Below are 17,070 nucleotides of genomic sequence, written 5' to 3'. Positions count from 1 at the left end.
CCACAGAAGTCCAAGGGATCCAATAAATCCCCAGATTAAAAAACTTCTACAATTTGATCTAAAGTATTCTATTACTTGGAAATTTTCATTATTTAATAGGTTATACATTCAGGTATCCTGCTGAAGTATTTTCTACCAAATCGCTAAAAGGAGTAGCTATTATTTTTAATCTGAAAAAAATATGGTGAGGGATTTTATAAAGGTATTTCAGTGAAGCTTTTCACAACACTTCCTACCACCTTTCTGAAAGGGGTTTCACAAGTGGACTGGCGTCAGTGACACAATATATAGAGAATGCTACAAAAGGAAGAAGACAGGAAAGGAAAAAAGAATGTTTGAAATAATGAACACAAAGGGAAATTTACATGCTACATACAGAATGGTGCTTCACAAACATACCAGATAATTAAGAGGTCTTTTTAATTAAACGCATAAAAAGTAGTTCCCATTTTACAAGTTTAAAATCAGACAAACAGATGAAGGTATATAACTGATATATTTATAAACTGTATCCACTCAAAAACTCACTGTGGACACAATCTATATTACATTCAGTGTCTATTTACATGATACTTACTGCAGAGAAAATACAAAGTGGATTCCCATCATTTCAGTTCACTACATGCTGATACAGTTTCAAGACAGCGATTTTTTTTTCAACCAGGAAACAGAAGTCTCCCATGCAAAAACACAGCAAGACTAACTAATGGGTTCCATTCCAATACAGCTGCAGGATATGTCTCTGTGTTACTGAAATACAGCTATGTTTTATATTTTAGTTACCAAGATAACAGTACTTCTGATTTACAACTGACCTTAAAGTAGTGAATGCTAACATATATTCATTTTGACATTTTAAAAAGTCTTAAACACTTAAATAATACAATTCTGAAAGTAGATGTGCCTCGCCATTCATTCAATAAACATGATTTATTTTAACATAGGTTACAAAAGTTCAATTAATGAGCCAGACTTCTATATTTATTTCCTGCCTGCTAAAGTTCAGTCCTAAATCTGACATTGTATCAAAAGCAGCAGAGCAGTATTTCATAAGATTAATCCAAGAGTTACTGGATAGCTTTTAAACTCTCTCACTACTTACAAATATAAAGCACTATAGTCTACACCAGTGGGTCCTTACGTTAGAATTATCTGGGGGGCTCTTTAATGTATACACAGGCTCCACATCAGAACTAAAGTATAAGAATCCAGAATGTATTTTTCAAAACTTCCAAGGTGACAGTGACACGGCACAGCCCAGTGTGGGAAACCCTAACCTTAACTACTATGCTGGTGATTCTCATTTTTAAGATGCAGCAGAATCATGGCAGGGGGTCAGAGGGGTAGGAGGCATTAACACTGATTTGCTCCAGCAGATTGAGAGTGGTGTCCAGGAATGAGAATGGTACACAAACAATACAGCTGCTCCAAACCCACTCTGAGAAGCAATGCATAGTCTGTCAGATATCACATTAGAAAGGAGTACATTCAGCAGTGTAGATGACATTGTCCTGCAAGCTCTAGTGAGTCCTTCCCCAAGCAGCTGTAGCAAGTGTTTGAGGTAACTCTCAGCTTTTTCAAATATATTTATATTCAGTATAAGGTTAAAGTCAAGTGAATTGTGAGACCATAATTCATTCATTAAAGAAGGGAAAGGCTCTTTCAAACAAATTAGCTAAGCTTTTAAACAAATCAGTTCTTAGCAACTGAATTGAAATCTAAAGCTTTCTCCATTATTAGCTTGATTGGTATGTGATCAGAGGTAGTGATTCCAGCTCACCAAAATGTAATGTGAGTTACAGATGATATGCATTCCAAACACGCACTTTCAATACATATAGGAAACCAGGTGAATTTTAAATAACACTAAAACTGTGAATAATACACTCTCAGTTTTAAGCAATAAAACATATTTCCTTCATATGAATTTCCAAACATGATACCCAGTAAATATTCTAGAAAACACTAAAACTGCTGCTGCTTTTGAGAAGTAATTTACTAATTTCCTACCATTCCTGTTATTATCTATAAAGTGACAGTTGGTACATATGATTCTATCCTAAGAAATTTTTTAAAACAAGAAACTCTTTCAGTGTATTATGACTGTTACTAACACTGTGAACACATAAGCACATGTGAGTGTGTGATAGCTCCACCATCCTTGCCAAACTTAAAGAACACAAATAGTCTACCTGGAACACAAAAGCTATGTAAGCTCAACACTAAACAGCACAGAGCATGTGGTTAGTGGAATCCCTCTGGCATCTTGCTGCTCCCCTTCCTCGTGTAAGGTGCTGTCATTTCCTGTGCACACACTTTTGCATTCTGTTGTTCTCAAAACCTTACACCACATCTTTTCCAGGGGCGTACGCAATTAAACAACTGTTATGTTCTCTTAACTAAGCAATGTAAAGGCAATTACCAAAATCAATGTTGTCCTGCCAGAAAGGCAAGTCAGGTCATAAAATAAGAAATGGAAATGTTGAAACCCGCACTCAAAAAACAAAAAACAAAAAAAAATCAAGCAAAAGTAAAAGAAAAAAATCTGCATTCAAGAAGCTAAAAAAATTCATACTAATTTTTAACAATTTAGAGTCTAGACTCTGACATCAAACCATTTTTTTCCCAGTTTTCACATGACTGAAGGCAAAAATACCAAACTTTAAAATGAAGTAAAACAAAAGTTGAAAAAAGTACATTTAAAGATCAAAACAAGTGACATTACATCTACTACCTAAAGAGAAATGCTTCTTGAATGGATGAAACGGACATATGAAGACACAGCAATCCTGGGATAAGGATTTCAAAACAGAACACAATGGTTTAAGGCACTACCTTGTGACTCTACACTTTGCTTATCTTACGTCCAAAGAATAAGGGACAGGGGAAGAAAACACACAAACACCACTCTCACGTCCTCTTGGCTGGTCTGGCAGTTAACTGCTTCTCTCTCTCAAATTCCTTCTCCCGCTGCTGCTCCCTTTCCAACTCCTCTTTTTGCCTCTTCTGCTGCAGTTTCAGTGCTCTTTTCTGTGTCAAAAAAATTTAAAAATCAAGAGAATAATCAAGATTTATAGGTGAGGTAATCAATGTATATTCATAAATGTGTTTTTAAACTTTTTCATCTGTTCAAACATTCCCTTGATTCAAATAAAATTTGTGACTCTAAGTTCTTATAAAAAGAGAATTAAAGTTACACATCTAGAAAATGTAAGCCTATCAGCCCAGCTATTAGTAGATAAATTCAAAGCAGGGTTCAAAATATGCTGCTTTTTTTTTTTTTTTAAGAAAAAAGTCAAAATGTTACTGTATAAAAAGTAAAAAAAAAAAGTAAAGAAAAATAATTAGGACCAGCACCACAGCTCAATAGGCTAATCCTTCGCCTGTGGCGCCGGCACACCGGGTTCTAGTCCCAGTTGCCCCTCTTCCAGGCCAGCTCTCTGCTATGGCCCGGGAAGGCAGTGGAGGATGGCCCAAGTCCTTGGGCCCTGCACCCCATGGGAGACCAGGAGAAGCACCTGGCTCCTGCCATCGGAACAGCGCGGTGCGCCGGCCGCAGTGCGCCTATCGCGGCGGCCATTGGAGGGTGAACCAACAGCAAAGGAAGACCTTTCTCTCTCTCTCTCTCTCTCACTGTCCACTCTGCCTGTCAAAAAAAAAATAATTAAACCTCTACTTTTATAAAGAATGTGAAAGAATTTTCAACTCACTTTTAACTTTGATGTCTTTTCATGAAGCATCAGCATCTCTTTTCTTATATTCACCAACTTGGCATGATAGTGTTTAGCTTCAGTGAACTTAACATGGAAAGTAGATTAAGAGTCGAGTTAAAACAGGCTGAAATATCAACATGGATAAATAAGCCAATGCCTAAACTGCAGTTCATTCTTCCTAAATCAGTGAAGTTTTTAGAGCCTTATTGCCATATTTTAAATTCTGAGATCTACATTTCATTTAAACTATCAGAATTTTGAAAGCATTTGATTCAATTCAGATGGACAAAAAATTTCTAAACACAAAATAAATATTCACATTCAATTGGCGGCAGACAACATTTTGCTTTAAAAACATCCAAAATAATCCCAAAATTTCAGTAAGACTATTGACTAAAGCTGTCAGTTTCAGTTAAGAAAAGTGACACATTCTACTGCCTTTACAAGAGAGAGACCGGGCCAGGACAGTTGAAGGGAAGTGTGTGCTCATCAGGAAAACCCAAGCTCCATCCAGAGATCCCTGTGAGCACCGCGGACAGTTAGTCAAGTTCCTTGGACTTATGAAGTCAGGCCAAGCAGAATAATCTCTGTAAAGATACTTTGCTTCTCAAGGACTTGTAGGTATAGACTCCTGTATCTCAGCCAGCCTGCACAGCCAAAGTGAAGTTGCGAAGATGCTGCTGGCCTAAGTACATGAGAGAGAAGTATTAAAAAGCACTTTATCCTCAAAGTAACAGAAAGAGAAGAAATCAGAGAAGTGTCAGTGGAGAGCTTAGCAAGCTTAGAATGGCTACAAGTCAAGTCAGAGTCTGATGAGCTCTGGAGCTCCCAGGCCCTCTCTGAATCACTCTGGCCCTTCCAGTCCTCTGTTCCTAGATGATGATCAAAACTACTTTTGGGCTGTGAGAAGAAAAAAGAGGAAGAGTCAGTTTCTGCTCCTTCAGACTGAAGTAACAGTGATACACCCGCTTGGTTCATTCATTCATTAAACAAATATTCATTCTACTGCAACACAATTTCAGCAGTGAACACAAAAGTAGGTCAGTATAGCCTGGCCCACCTTTCACAATAAGTCAGGAACTACTGGGCAGAAGACTTTGTACTCACTACCACAAGCTTCTGTCTAATGCTAGAGAATATGGCCTTTGTTTCTTGATTATAGTAAAAGGAGAACATCAGTAAGCCACCTTTGTCCAGTGAAAAGTTCTGTTGCTGAAGTATGTATAAACATCTACAAAATCATGCCACCAAGGATTGCTAATGTTTAAGGGAAAAATAAATATAGCAAAAAATTCCTTGTTTTTCTTAAAGTACCAATTCCTCTCATCAAAATACTACAGAGCTTTTGATGAAATTCAATTATTCAACTACTTCTATTGTAAGATATAACTAATCATTCTCCAAGTGTCTATTTTAATCCATAGCATTAATTTAAAATTGTGGCACTATGAATATGCCATATAATTAATAAAATTCTACTTTAAGAAACCATGTAACTGACAGTTAATGAAAGATGGCACTTTCCTTTAGGAGAAAATTGATATTCCAAAAGTTCTTTACTTTTAGTTCTCTTTTCCAAGTCTTTTTTTAAAAGATTTATTTATTTATTTGAAAATCAGAGTTGCAGAGAGAGAGAAGGAGAAGCAGAGAGAGAGAGGGGTCTTCCATCCACTGGTTCACTCTCCAATTGGCCACAACAGCCGGAGCTGCGACAATCCAAAGCCAGGAGCCAGGAGCTTCTTTCAGGTCTCCCACACCAGTGCAGGGGCCCAAGGACCTGGGCCATCCTCTACTGCTTTCCCAGGCCACAGCAGAGAGCTGGATTGCAAGTGGAGCAGCTGGGACTCAAACCAGCGCCCATAAAGGATGCTGGCACTGCAGGCGGTGGCTTTACCCACTACGCCAGAGTGCTGGCCCCATTTTTCTAAGACTTTAACTATAAACAGATCTATTCTAGACTCATAAATATAAGTTCAATTTCCTATTACAAGCTCAACATTTGAAAGATAGCAATTCAGGACAATGGAAATTCTAGTAAAGTAAATCAATGTTTCCTGTTTAAAAAAAATTAAATTTTTTAAAATTAAAGCAAAAAATCTTAAACATAGTTAAATACATAGTTGGGAGGATAAACATAGCTGTTTATGAAACAAGATGCCATTAAGTAACATCAACTAAATCATACTTACCAAAGCATTAATGTCCAACATAGAATGACATTCTTTAAATTTTGAAATCTCTTGTTCCAGTGTGTCTAATAATACAACCTGGTTCTGTCTGGAACAAAAGCATACAGTCAAAATAACACTTTACAAATTTTAAGTGCTAGTTCACTAAAAGAAATCACATTCAGCCTGGTTACTGCTAAAGGTTAAAAAATAAGTTGGAAATGTATTGACTCTGCAAGGCTTATTTGATTTAGCACCATCTTTCTCAAAATAATATTTTTTTTTTTTTTTGACAGGCAGAGTGGATAGTGAGGAGAGAAAGGTCTTCCTTTGCCGTTGGTTCACCCTCCAATGGCCGCTGCGGCCGGCGGATCACGCCGATCTGAAGCCAGGAGCCAGGTGCTTCTCCTGGTCTCCCATGCGGGTGCAGGGCCCAAACACTTGGGCCATCCTCCACTGCCTTCCCAGGCCATAGCAGAGAGCTGGCCTGGAAGAGGGGCAACCGGGATAGAATCCAGCGCCCCAACTGGGACTAGAACCCGGTGTGCCGGCGCTGCAAGGCGGAGGATTAGCCTGTTAAGCCACAGCGCCGGCTTCAAAATAATATTCTAAAGACACATTCTAATAACTAAATCTCTTATTCTTGCCTCTATTAATCAAATCATCCAATGGTATTTTGTTATTTTAGCAACTCTCAAAAAAAAAAAAAGAAAGAAAGAAATTTGCCTAACAATCTCAATGTTTACCCATCTTAAATTTACAACATTCCCATAAAGGAAACGAGAAGCAAAGACTTTTCAGACCAGAGTTGAGAAAGACACCCTCAGAATAAGAGAGAAGGGGTAAAGAAGCAGCAGGATGGAAAAAGAGTATGAGGAGATGTCACAACCTTCCCCTGCCATCAGCCAGATGGGTTCTCTTGGAAATCCAGTTTATTTCTCTAGTCCTAAATCTCTTCATTTATTTATAAAGTAAGAAGGTTGGACCAGGCAACTTGTTGGTTCCACATTAAAATTTCAACTCAAAACCTACTGAGGAAGAGAAGTCAACTTGCCAACATTCCTCTCCAGAGCATCAGAGGAACAAGTGACCCAAAGGGGGTCATCTAATTGGATTCATTTTAAAGACTGCTATATTCACAGAAAAATATGATGTGATTTACTTGTAAAAATGAGTAATAAGTAAAGAGCAGTGATAAAAAAGGGAAATAGCAATGAAGGGCAATTACACTATTTCTACCACCCAGACTGAGTTAGAGCCACCCTACAAACCACAAGTTTGTCCCACCAGTTCAGACTAGAGATCAAAGAATGTAAAAAACAGAATGGACGACAGGAAATCCCAGCTACTTAACCAGAGTTAGGTAGGACAGCAAAAGCAGAAAACAATATAGGAAAAATCGATGGAACCCATTTTATTGATAAACATCTAGCCCAATCAACCAAAAAAGATGAGAAAAGATATCAATTAGTAATTGCATCCATGAAAGAGTGGTCATTACTAATCCCATGACATTGAAAGGATAGTAATTCTCAACAACTCTATGTCCACAAATTTGATAATTTAAATAGAAAAGACTAATTCTTGAAAGACACAACTACCAAAACTCTAACATAGAGACAGAAAATCTAAGTAGGCCTATATTAGACAAAATCAATAAGTAGTAACCTTCCAAAAAGGAAAATACCAAGACCAGATGGCTTCAGTGGTGATTTTTGTCCAAATGTTTAAGAAATGAATGATACCAGGACTAGCACTGTGGCACAGCAGGTTAAAGCCCTGGTCTGAAGCGCCGGCATCCCATATGGGCGCTGGTTCTAGTCCCTGCTGCTCCTCTTCCAATCCAGCTCTCCACTATGGCCTAGGAAAACAGTAGAGGATGGCCCAAGTCCTTGGGCCCCTGCACCCACGTGGGGGACAGAGAGGAAGTTCCTGTCTCCTGGCTTCGGATGGGCGCAGCTCCGGCTGTTGAGGCCATCTAGGGAGTAAACCAGTGGATGGAAGACCTCTCTGTCTCTACCTCTCTTTGTATCTCCATCTTTGAAATAAATAAAATAAGTCTTAAAAAAAAAAAAAAAAAAAAGAAGTGAATGATACCAATTCTTCACAATCTCTTCCAGAAAATAGAAGCAAAGGGAGCACTTTCTAACCCACTCTATAAGGCTAGCACTACCCTAAAACCAAAAAAAAGATAAAGATATTACAGGAAAGAAAAACTACAGATGCTGTATCTCACAAACATAGATGCAAAAATCCTCAGTAGAAAGGATGGTGTTGTGGTGCAGCTGGTTAAGCCATCACCTGCAATGCTGGCATCCTCTATGGACACTGGTTCAAGTCCCACAAGCACCACTTCTGATCCAGCTCCCTGCTAATGTACCTGAGAAAGCAACAGAAGATGGCCCAACTACTTGGGCTCCTACACACACAGGAGAGCCTGATGAAGCTCCTGGCACCTGATTTCAGCCTGGCCCAGCTGTGGCCATTGCAGCCATTTGGGGAGTAAACCAATGGATGGGAGCTCTTCTCTCTCTGTCTCTCCTAACTCTGCGTTTCAAATGTAACAGTGGAAAAAAACAACTTTTACACTACAACCAAGTGGAATTTATTACAAGTATGCAAAGCTGGTTCAACATTTGAAATTAATGTATTCTATCACACCAACAAGCTAAAGAAGAAAAATTATGGGCCATATCAATTTATATAGAAAAAGCATTTGGGGGCCAGCGCTGTTGCGCAGTGGGTTAACACCCTGGCCTGAAGCGCCGGCACCCCATATGGGCGCTTGTTCTAGTCCTGGCTGCTCCTCTTCCGATCTAGCTCTCTGCTATGGCCTGGGAAAGCAGTAGAAGATGGCCCAAGTCCTTGGGCCCCTGTATCCATGTGGGAGACCCGGAAGAAGCTCCTGTCTCCTGGCTTCGGATCAGCGCAGCTCCAGCCATTGCGGCCATCTGGGGAGTGAGCCAGCAGATGGAAGACCTCTCTCTCTGTCTCTACCTTTCTCTCTAACTCTGCCTTTCAAATAAATAAAAATAAATCTTTAAAGAAAAAAAGAAAAAGCATTTGGCAAAATCGAACACTATTCGTGATTAAGAAAATACTTTCAACAAACTAGCAAAAGAGATGAACTTCCTCAACTTGATAAGGATCACTTAAAAAATCTATAATTAACGTCACACAGTGATGATTTTGCCACTAAGATCAAGAACAAGGTATGGTCCCTCTCACTACTTCTATCCAACATTGTATGGGAAGTCCTAGGTAATGCAGTAAGATGAGAAAAGGAAATAAAGGCATACAAATTTGGAAGGAAGAAATAGCACAATCTGTCTGTGTTCAGAGATGACATGATATTCTTTGTGGAAATTTCCAAAGAATCAACTAAAAATCTCCTGGAACTAATACATAACGATAGCAAGGTTTTAGGATACAAAGTTAATACACAAAAATCAAATGCAAGATAGGCATTTAGCCTAGTGGTTAAGATGCATCCTGTATCAGATTACCTGGGTTCATTTCCCAAGGCTAGATCCTGACTCCAACTTCTTAACGGTGCAGACTCTGGGAAGCAGTAGCAGTGGCCTGTATAGTTGAATTTCTGCCACTCTTGTTGGAGACCTTAATTGCATTCCAGGCTCCCAGCTTCAGCCCTGGCCCAGCTCTGGCCATTGAGGACATTTAGGGTATGAGCTGGAGGATGGGACCTGTGTGCTCTCTCACGCTCTCTTTCTCTCTCTCTCTCTCTCTCTCTCTGTGTCTGTCTGTCTCTGATAAACAGTAAAAAAAAAAAAAAAAAAAATTTAAGGCAGTTGCTTTCCTATGTACCAACAATGACTATGAAATTTAAAAACAATACTACTGGGGCTGGTGCTGTGCCATAGAAGGTTAAGCCTCCGCCTGCTGTGCCGACATCCCATATGGGCACCGGTTCAAGTCTTGACTGTTCCACTTTCAATCCAGCTCCCTGCTAATTAATACTCCTGGCAAGCAGCGAAAGATGGCCCAATTTCTTGGGCCCTCACACATATGTGGGAGACCTGGATGAAGTTCCTGGCTCCTAACTTTGGCATGGCCTAGCCCCAGCCATTGTAGCCATTTGGGGAGTAAACAAGAAGAGAGAAACTCTCTCTCTCTCTCTCTCTCTCTCTCTCTCTCTCTCTCGTCTCTCTGTACCTCTGCCTTTCAAATAGATAAATAAATCTTTTTTTAAAAAATACTATTTATAATAGCTCTCTCAATGAAGTATTTTGGTATAAGTCTAACAAAATATGTACAAGATTTATATGAAAAAAACTATAAAACTTCAACAAAAAAATCAAGGATTTAAATAACCAAGAGATGTTCCAAGTGCATGGATGAAAAAATTCATTATTTTTAATATGTCAATTCTTCCCAACATCATCTAGAGGTTCAGTGCAAACCCAGCCAAAATCTCAGTGAGCTGTTTTGTAGGTATCAAAAAAGGGATCAGGGCCAATGTTGTGGCCTAACAGGTTGATGCTGCCTGCAATGCCGGCATCCCATATGGGCACAGGTTCAAGTCCCAGCTGCTCCACTTTGGATCCTGCTCCCTGCTGATGCACTTGGGAAAGCAGTGGAGAATGGTCTAAGTCCTTGGCACCCTTGCACCCACCTGGGAGATCCCACTTGGGACTACCAGGAAATGGAATGTTGCCAACTCCCTAACTATAGTATGTATCACATGTAGTAGAACACAGTATCACTTTTATGCTCATTTAACCTCTTAAAGGATTATAACATTACTTACTAATAACTAGAAAAAAAATTGCTTCTCAGCCTTTTGGCTAAGATCAAGTGCAGTGTAACTGGAAAACAGGCACAATTGATTATTCCTCAGCTTTTGTCCTAAAGAGGTTTTTGAAATGGGTTTTCAAAAGGTGAGTCTTAAATCAGTGGCAGTTCATAGGCAGTTTAAAACTCACCACCAGAGAGAGAACCGACAGGCCAACCTGAGCAATCCAGACAGGAACTGATGAAGGAGGACAGAGGGCTAAGTCTGTTTCTCTGGGTGGGAGGTGATAAAGTCACAGCATCTACTTTTGTACACTGATCCCATTCTATAGGTTGTGTTCTACTTAATCCTGTTCTCTTAGCACATCCTCCAGCCCTTTAACTACTGGGAAGAAAACAGGTAATCAAAAAAAAAAAAAAAAAAGAAGAAGAAGATATGTAAGGATCTCCGCAAATCACTTGAACCAGCAACTGAAAAAAGTGATGCTTTTAGAGAGGCAACTTTTCACCTCCACTCAGAAATATGTATACCTACCCTGCAACAATCTCCAACAGGCAATACCTTCATAAAAATACCAACAATCGCAGACGCTACATAAGATTTGTGGTACTTCTTAGAAGAGACCACTCTAGGCATATTCAGTTTGCTTTTTACATTTAGATGACTGTGTGCTCCTCTATTTCCACAGAAATGCTCTATAATAATTAAACACTACAAAACAGTATACCTTAATAATGTACACAATTATACTCATACAGTAAATTATGACTACGCCAGAGAGAAAATGAGTACAAATCAGTTTTTTTGGTCAGCTTACGTGAGCTCCTGGAGGGCTTGTTTTGATCTCTGCAGGTCTGGCAAGTAGTGAGAAAGCAATCCTTCTGCCAGATGCTCCACAGCTTTGTCTTCTACACTCAGGTCCTCTATTAACCCTTCATCTGGAGAAGTGTCACTTAAACCTGGCCCCAAGCAAAAATCACCTTTAGGAAGCTCTTAAACTGGCATAGTTATGAAAGGGAGAGTGGGTGGGAAGGTGGCCCACAGTGGCGTTGAGAGCATGCACCTACTTTCCCGGCTGTCCTTCTCTTTTTAAACTTGTACCTCCGATCTTTCTCTAAAAAACCAGCTGTGAGCACTCCCGAAGCATTTTTAACCCACTAGTATAAGATGAAATCTGGAATAAAAGAACGTTAACACACTTAGAATTCTGTTGGTGCCGGCACTGTGGTGCAGTAGGTTATGCCCCTGCTTGTGAAGCCAGCATCCCATATTGGAACGCCAACTGCTCTGCTTTTGATCCAGCTCCCTGCTAGTGCACCTGGGAAGGCAGAAGATGGCCCAAGAATGTGGGTCCCTGCCACCCATGTGGGATACCAGGATGGAGTCTTTTTTGACTTTGGGCTTTAGTTTGGCTGTTGTCAACATTTGGGGAGTGAACCAGCAGATGGAATGTCTCTCTTTGTCACTCCCTCTGTCACACTGCTTTTCAAATAAATAAATAAATAAATCTCTTAAAAAAACAAAATTCTATGTGTTTACATTTTTTTCAGGGCAAGGGATTTATAGTTTTCAATGAGCTGAAAAGTCTGAGGCTGATTTAAAGTACCTTGCTTTCAAAAGGATGCAGAAATTATACAAAAATGCAACACCTGAAAACATCTGCTTTGTATTCCACAGAAACAAGAATACTGGCCAACATTCAGTTTGCATATAGCCAGATATACTATTTACAAGTAAAAGGGGGGTTGTTTTGTGATTTGTTAGAGAGAAGAGAGGTTTTCTAAGAATTCCTCCTCTCTTAAGATTCAGCCATAGAAAATAATGTAATTTATTGTCTTATATGTAAATCTAGACCTGATCTGAGGATTGACACCTGATTCTTTCTCTTTGAATAACTGTGTAAGCACTGTGCCAGGCATTCAAAAAGATGAATGTCTAAGATGAAAGAAATCCATGAATCGTTATTCCAAGCAAGAAAAGTATAAACAATTTTTACATTTGGTTCAATTAATAGTTTAATAGGTTTTTTTTTCCCTTCTTTCTTTCTCTTTTTCCTTTTTTCCCTTATAGGGAGAGAAAGAGATAGAGAGCTCTAATCTGCTGGTTCATTTACCAAATGCCTGTAATAGCAGGGCCAAGGCAGTCTGGGCCAAGGCCAGAAGCAGAAACTCAATCCAGGACTGCCACATGGATGGCAAGAACACAATTACTTGAGCCATCACCACTGCCTCCCAGATCTGCATCAGCAGGAAGATGGAGTCAGGAGACAGAGGTAGACACTGAACCCAGGCACCCCAATGTGGGACACAGGCATCTTAACTGCTAGGCCGCAGGTCCACCCCTGGTTTAAAAGATTTAGAATCACAGGTTTAAAATCAGAAAAAAGCAAATGGTCACCTTGCTAGAATTGTACTAGCAAGCATTTTATTGTAAAAACATTTTATAGTTAATATTTTTTTTCAAAGATTCATCTATTTATTTTAAAGGCAGAGTTAGAGAGAGAGACAGAGACAGAGAGAGAGAGAGAGAGAGAGAGAGAGGTCTTCCATCCACTGGTTCACTGCCCAAATGGCCACAATGGCCAGAGCTGTGCAAATCCAAAAGCAGGAGCCGGGAGCTTCTTTTGGATCTCCCACACAGATGCAGGGGCCCATCTTCTACTGCTTTCCCAGGCCATAGCAGAGAGCTGGATCAGAAATGGAGCAGCCGAGACTCAAACCAGTGCCCATATGGGATGTTGGCACTGCAGGTAGCGGCTTTTCCCACTACAGCGCTGGCCCCTATACCTAATATTAAACTCTGAAACATCTCTCTTCAATCATAGTCTGGCAGCAATAAGAAACATGAAATCGGTCTCTTTATGGAGTATATTGATCACAATGCATTGCTTATAGCACAATTCTAAGTAGTTTTTACTCCAGATTTAAATTTTGCCAAGAATGAAGAATAAAACATGTTGTCATACTCAAAATAAGGTTTTAGAAAATCAAAATAAAGTCATATTATTTTTATCTTAATCCTAAAAACATATGAACAAACTCTGGAATTCTCACATTTACAAGGCAATATTTAAACAGGTAAGAGCTAACTGGAAACTGAAATACTACACAAATATGATTAAAAAAATATATAGTGAGAAAAGTACTTAAGGATATTGTGCCCCCAATGTGATTAAATGGGAAATGAACAAATTATATCTGGCAACTAATGCTACTGCTTAAGACCTGATTACAGTAACAGTACAAACATCAATTTTCTTTAAGTAAATACAGAAAGCGTAAGTATTAGAAATAAAAAAATAGAAACATTCAAAAAAGGATGAATCAACTTCAAGGAATAACAACATATACATATGTTTAACTCACAGACATGTTCCACTCCCCAATCTGCTGGTGAGTTACTGGACAAGTCTCAGATACTAGTGTTTTTACACTTAGTTACTAAAGGCAAGGTAACTTATTGTGGGGAAGTAAAGAAGAAAGTGTCCCTTCCCTAGTCACACAGAAACATTCCCTGAATATCTATTATGTACAGGTTATGAGGTTACACCTATAAACAAGGCAAGCCTCCTTCCCTAGAAGGGTACAATACAAGGGAATCGTAGAACATGAGACGTGCCAACAGGAAAACAGAAATGGTTCTGGAAATTCAAGGGAAAGAAAGATCACTTTCAGCAGGGACGTATGGAACCATTTTGAAATTAAGTGTGGGCCCCTGAGGTGAGGTTTCAAAAATGGATGGCGTTTTCATTTCTTTTTTGACGTGTCACTCAGTGTAAAAACTTAGAACACGACAGAGGGAGGCACAAGCTGAAAAGTAAAAACACTGCTTCTCACTGCCTGACTCCACAAGACATTACTGTGGAGTATCTTACATACCTTCCAGAAATTGTCTCTGCTTGTCTAGGTATTTACTCATTACAAATGAAATAGTTCTCATACTGTTCTGTGTACTTTTCTCTTAAATATATATCTTATATGTTTTTCTCCATCAACACATATGGATCTACCACATTCTTTAATAAAAGAATGCAATTCTACCAACGTTTATTTAACTAGTCCACTATGAATGGGTAATTTGGGTTCCTAGCTTATCTTTGCATATTAGTGTCATTTTTTCTGTAGTATACATTCTTAGGAAAAGACTGTTAAGACAAAAATTTATGCATTTTTTAAAAGACATTAAAAAGTTGCCCTCCTAGAAGATGGGACCAATTTAGACTCCCACCAACAATCTACGAGGACTATTTCTAAAGGTTAAGAATTCTGTGACAGGAGTGGACAGGATGGAATACTGGGAAAGCGAGCAGCGTGAGGAGAGATGGGAACACAGGCTTCCTCCGGAAAGGGAAGGTCGTCTGAGGAGTCCAGAGCCCAGGGCCTATGCAACATGGCAACTGTGAGCTATTTATTAAGCTGTGTTGCCAGGCTGGGAGAGCTCACCGGTGTTAACAGGTCTGGACTTTGTCCTAAGCAGTGAGGAGCCACTGAAGGTTTCTGAGCAAAGGAGAGAGATGACTAGAGCTTGGTGCGGGCGGTGACATAACAGCAGGACAGATGAGTTGGACTAGTAAAAGGTCAGAAGTGGGCTAGCTTTCAAATTGCTATTTTGAAAATACAAAGAGGAAATGAAAATTGTACAGTAGAATCCCCTAGACTAGGAGGGAAGGCAAGAGAGAGCGAAGAGTTGAGAGCAATTTCAGCGTTTCAAGGGAAAGCCATTTGGCATCATCAATAGGCTCAGACATCTGCTTTTACTTATGCTCTATATGAAATTAGTACAAAATACCCATGGTTGAGACATCAAGCAAGAGTGAGCAGAGGGGCCCAAAATGAAAATATGTGTAGATGGTCCCTGCAAACGCTGTATGTGTTCAATAAAAACCACACTTCAGATTTTGAGTTTTGATCTTTTCCTAGGCTAGCCATGTGCAACAGGAACTCTCTGGCAAACCCTATATCTCAGTTATTCATACAGTCATGAGGGTAAATAAACAATAACTTACAGTGTATTATGTTGCCAAGCTACGATGTTTGGTAGGCTAGGTGCATTTCAATGGTATTTTCAATTTGTCATGTGCTTACTAAGCAACCCCATCTTGAGAAGTGAATGCACAAGGAAGTCCTATTCATAGACGTGACATCTGAAGTGTGAGGAGAAAGACAGCATGGAGGAAAACAAGCCAGCCCTATTTGGGGGTTAACAGACTTTTGAAAAGGGGCAGATCCAAAATCCTAGGGCTCCTCATCTGTAGCACAAAACATAGACGATGCTTTGAGTGTTTCTCTTCTCAGTTCTCCCAAAAAGGGTTAATACTCAGCAAGTTAACCCATTCCACTCAATGGATACATTACGGCATTAGGACTTAAGCCTCTCCTGGAATTCGGGCTGAAGACAGGCAGTTGGAGGGACAGGGACAGGGACAGACTACTGTCGTGAAGAAAGAGAATGGCATGAGCGGTCACGACACGTCTCGGAGCTATAGAGATCGTCTTTCTGACGAATTCATCCCCACCACGATCGTGTGACAAGCAGCCAGCGATCTGCTGCAATCAGCACACAAACTCAGAACGAACGCCGCCCAGGTCGCCAACCGGACCCACACAGCGCTTCCACTCCGGCCTTGGGCTGCCGCCCAGCCCGCGCGGCGCGGGGAAGCAGGCGCGGCTCCTGCCTCCGCGCTCCGGCCAGACCTCAGCGGCCGAAACCAGCTTCCCTCTTGGGGGTGGCTCCCGAGACCCACCCACTCGCACCGGGGCAGCCGCCCGCCCTGCCCTGCCCTGCAGCACATACCAGGCATCGGTTCCCGGACCTCCAGGCTGTCCGGTGGCTCTGTCGGGACCCCGTCCGGAGACGGAGGCCCGGGGACACTCGTGTCCATCCCTCTGGGAACAAGGCAGCGGCAGTCTTAGAGACTTAAGAAGCAAGGACGGACCCAGCGCCCTCAGCTCCCGGCCGGAGCGATGCGACGGTCGCACCCGGAACTTACGGAAGCGGAAGACAGCCGGGGGCGCACGTGACCGCGGGCAGGCGCTACCGCACCCACCCGGGCGTCGGGAAACCCTGCGCTTGGTTGTGGGTTCCGGACGTGGTTTAGCCCCGCTCCGCGGTGCAGGGCTCCGAAACCGGCTCCCCGAGGGAGAGCGAGGGCGGGCCTGGGCTGCTCCTCGGTGGTCGTGAAGACCTGAAGAGCGTTGGAGCTGTTGGACGCGGGCGAGCAGTCAGGTTCTCTTCACGGAGCGCTGCTTTTCACTGTTGTGTCCGTGTAAAGGAAAAACCTCAGGGACGGGGCTGCGCCCTTTCCCCGGGATCTGGACCATTTTAAAAATCCCGTGTCCAGCTCTCTCTGGGCTTCAGGCTTGCTGGTAATTGGGGCTTTCTCACCACTTTGGTCTCCCCTTGCTACCTGTACGATGGAGCATCTACTGAAGACACT

At 41.0% G+C, this 17,070-nt stretch overlaps 1 protein-coding gene across 1 annotated transcript; it reads right to left on the bottom strand.

The window, feature by feature from the left end:
- Positions 1-403: 403 nt before the first annotated feature.
- BLOC1S6 (biogenesis of lysosomal organelles complex 1 subunit 6) lies at positions 404-16,619 on the bottom strand. Its single transcript, XM_062205838.1, has 5 exons — positions 16,428-16,619; positions 11,452-11,593; positions 5,903-5,990; positions 3,711-3,797; positions 404-3,030 (listed from the first exon to the last, which is right to left on the bottom strand). The coding sequence occupies exons 1-5, from the start codon at positions 16,513-16,515 to the stop codon at positions 2,911-2,913; spliced, it is 525 nt and encodes a 174-aa protein (XP_062061822.1). The 5' UTR covers positions 16,516-16,619; the 3' UTR covers positions 404-2,910.
- Positions 16,620-17,070: the final 451 nt, after the last annotated feature.

Source organism: Lepus europaeus, chromosome 11, assembly GCF_033115175.1.
Source record: "Lepus europaeus isolate LE1 chromosome 11, mLepTim1.pri, whole genome shotgun sequence".
Taxonomy (NCBI): Eukaryota; Metazoa; Chordata; class Mammalia; order Lagomorpha; family Leporidae; genus Lepus; species Lepus europaeus.
The sequence above is the reverse complement of the archived record's forward strand: the minus strand, read 5'-3'. Positions and strand labels throughout refer to the sequence as shown.

What these genes read in the sequence shown, in the direction of transcription:
- BLOC1S6 (XM_062205838.1), bottom strand. Translation starts at nt 16,515, where the DNA reads ATGGACACGAGTGTCCCCGGGCCTCCGTCTCCGGACGGGGTCCCGACA. An exon ending in CAAGCCCTCCAGGAGCTCAC is followed by an intron (nt 5,991 to 11,451) that starts GTAAGCTGACCA and finishes CTTTTGTTCCAG; the next exon opens with ACAGAACCAGGTTGTATTAT. An exon ending in AAAAGACATCAAAGTTAAAA is followed by an intron (nt 3,031 to 3,710) that starts GTGAGTTGAAAA and finishes TTTTTGACACAG; the next exon opens with AAAAGAGCACTGAAACTGCA.